Genomic DNA, 980 nt, shown 5'->3' with positions numbered 1-980 from the left:
AAAGTGGCTAAGTTTTATATCTTGCCAAGTACAAGGCATTACATAAACTATATTGAAATTTCCAATTTTTAGAAACAAAAGATAAAAACCTAGTAGTGACTTTAAAATTTATTTATAATCAAACAGGAAATCATAACAGATTTCACTTACAGCTTCTTACTAGTGCACATGAAAGTTACCAGAGGAGAATAAGCTATTTAAATTATCAGGCCATAGCTTTTCAGTCAGGTGCTGAGTGGTTTTTCGGATCATGTCTGGTGGCTCTGCGGATTATAACAGAGAACATGGCGGCCCAGAGGGAATGGACCCCGATGGTGTCATCGAGAGCAACTGGAATGAGATTGTCGATAACTTTGATGATATGAATTTAAAAGAGTCTCTTCTTCGGGGCATCTATGCTTCTGGTTTTGAGAAGCCTTCAGCTATTCAGCAGAGAGCTATTATTCCTTGTCTTAAAGGGTATGATGTGATTGCTCAAGCTCAGTCAGGTACTGGCAAGACAGCCACATTTGCTATTTCCATCCTGCAACAGATGGAGATTGAGTTCAAGGAGACCCAAGCACTAGTATTGGCCCCCACCAGAGAACTGGCTCAACAGATCCAAAAGGTAATTCTGGCACTTGGAGACTATATGGGAGCAACTTGTCATGCTTGCATTGGTGGAACGAATGTTCGAAATGAAATGCAAAAACTTCAGGCTGAAGCACCATATATTGTAGTTGGTACACCAGGGAGAGTGTTTGATATGTTAAACAGAAGATATTTTTCTCCAAAATGGATCAAAATGTTTGTTTTGGATGAAGCAGATGAAATGTTGAGCCGAGGGTTTAAGGATCAAATCTATGAGATTTTCCAAAAATTAAATACAAGTATTCAGGTTGTGTTGCTTTCTGCCACAATGCCAACTGACGTGTTGGAAGTGACCAAAAAATTCATGAGAGATCCAATTCGAATTCTGGTGAAAAAGGAAGAATTGACCC

General features: G+C 39.2%; 1 protein-coding gene across 1 annotated transcript; it reads left to right on the top strand.

The window, feature by feature from the left end:
- Positions 1–208: 208 nt before the first annotated feature.
- Positions 209–979, top strand: LOC105811749 (eukaryotic initiation factor 4A-II; the record flags this gene model as incomplete). Its single annotated transcript, XM_012646030.1, has 1 exon — positions 209–979. A coding segment is annotated over exon 1 (729 nt), but the record flags the coding sequence as incomplete, so codon positions are not given.
- Position 980: the final 1 nt, after the last annotated feature.

This window comes from Propithecus coquereli, unplaced genomic scaffold, assembly GCF_000956105.1.
Source record: "Propithecus coquereli isolate 6110/MARCELLA unplaced genomic scaffold, Pcoq_1.0 Scaffold24, whole genome shotgun sequence".
Classification (NCBI taxonomy): Eukaryota; Metazoa; Chordata; class Mammalia; order Primates; family Indriidae; genus Propithecus; species Propithecus coquereli.
The sequence above is the reverse complement of the archived record's forward strand: the minus strand, read 5'-3'. Positions and strand labels throughout refer to the sequence as shown.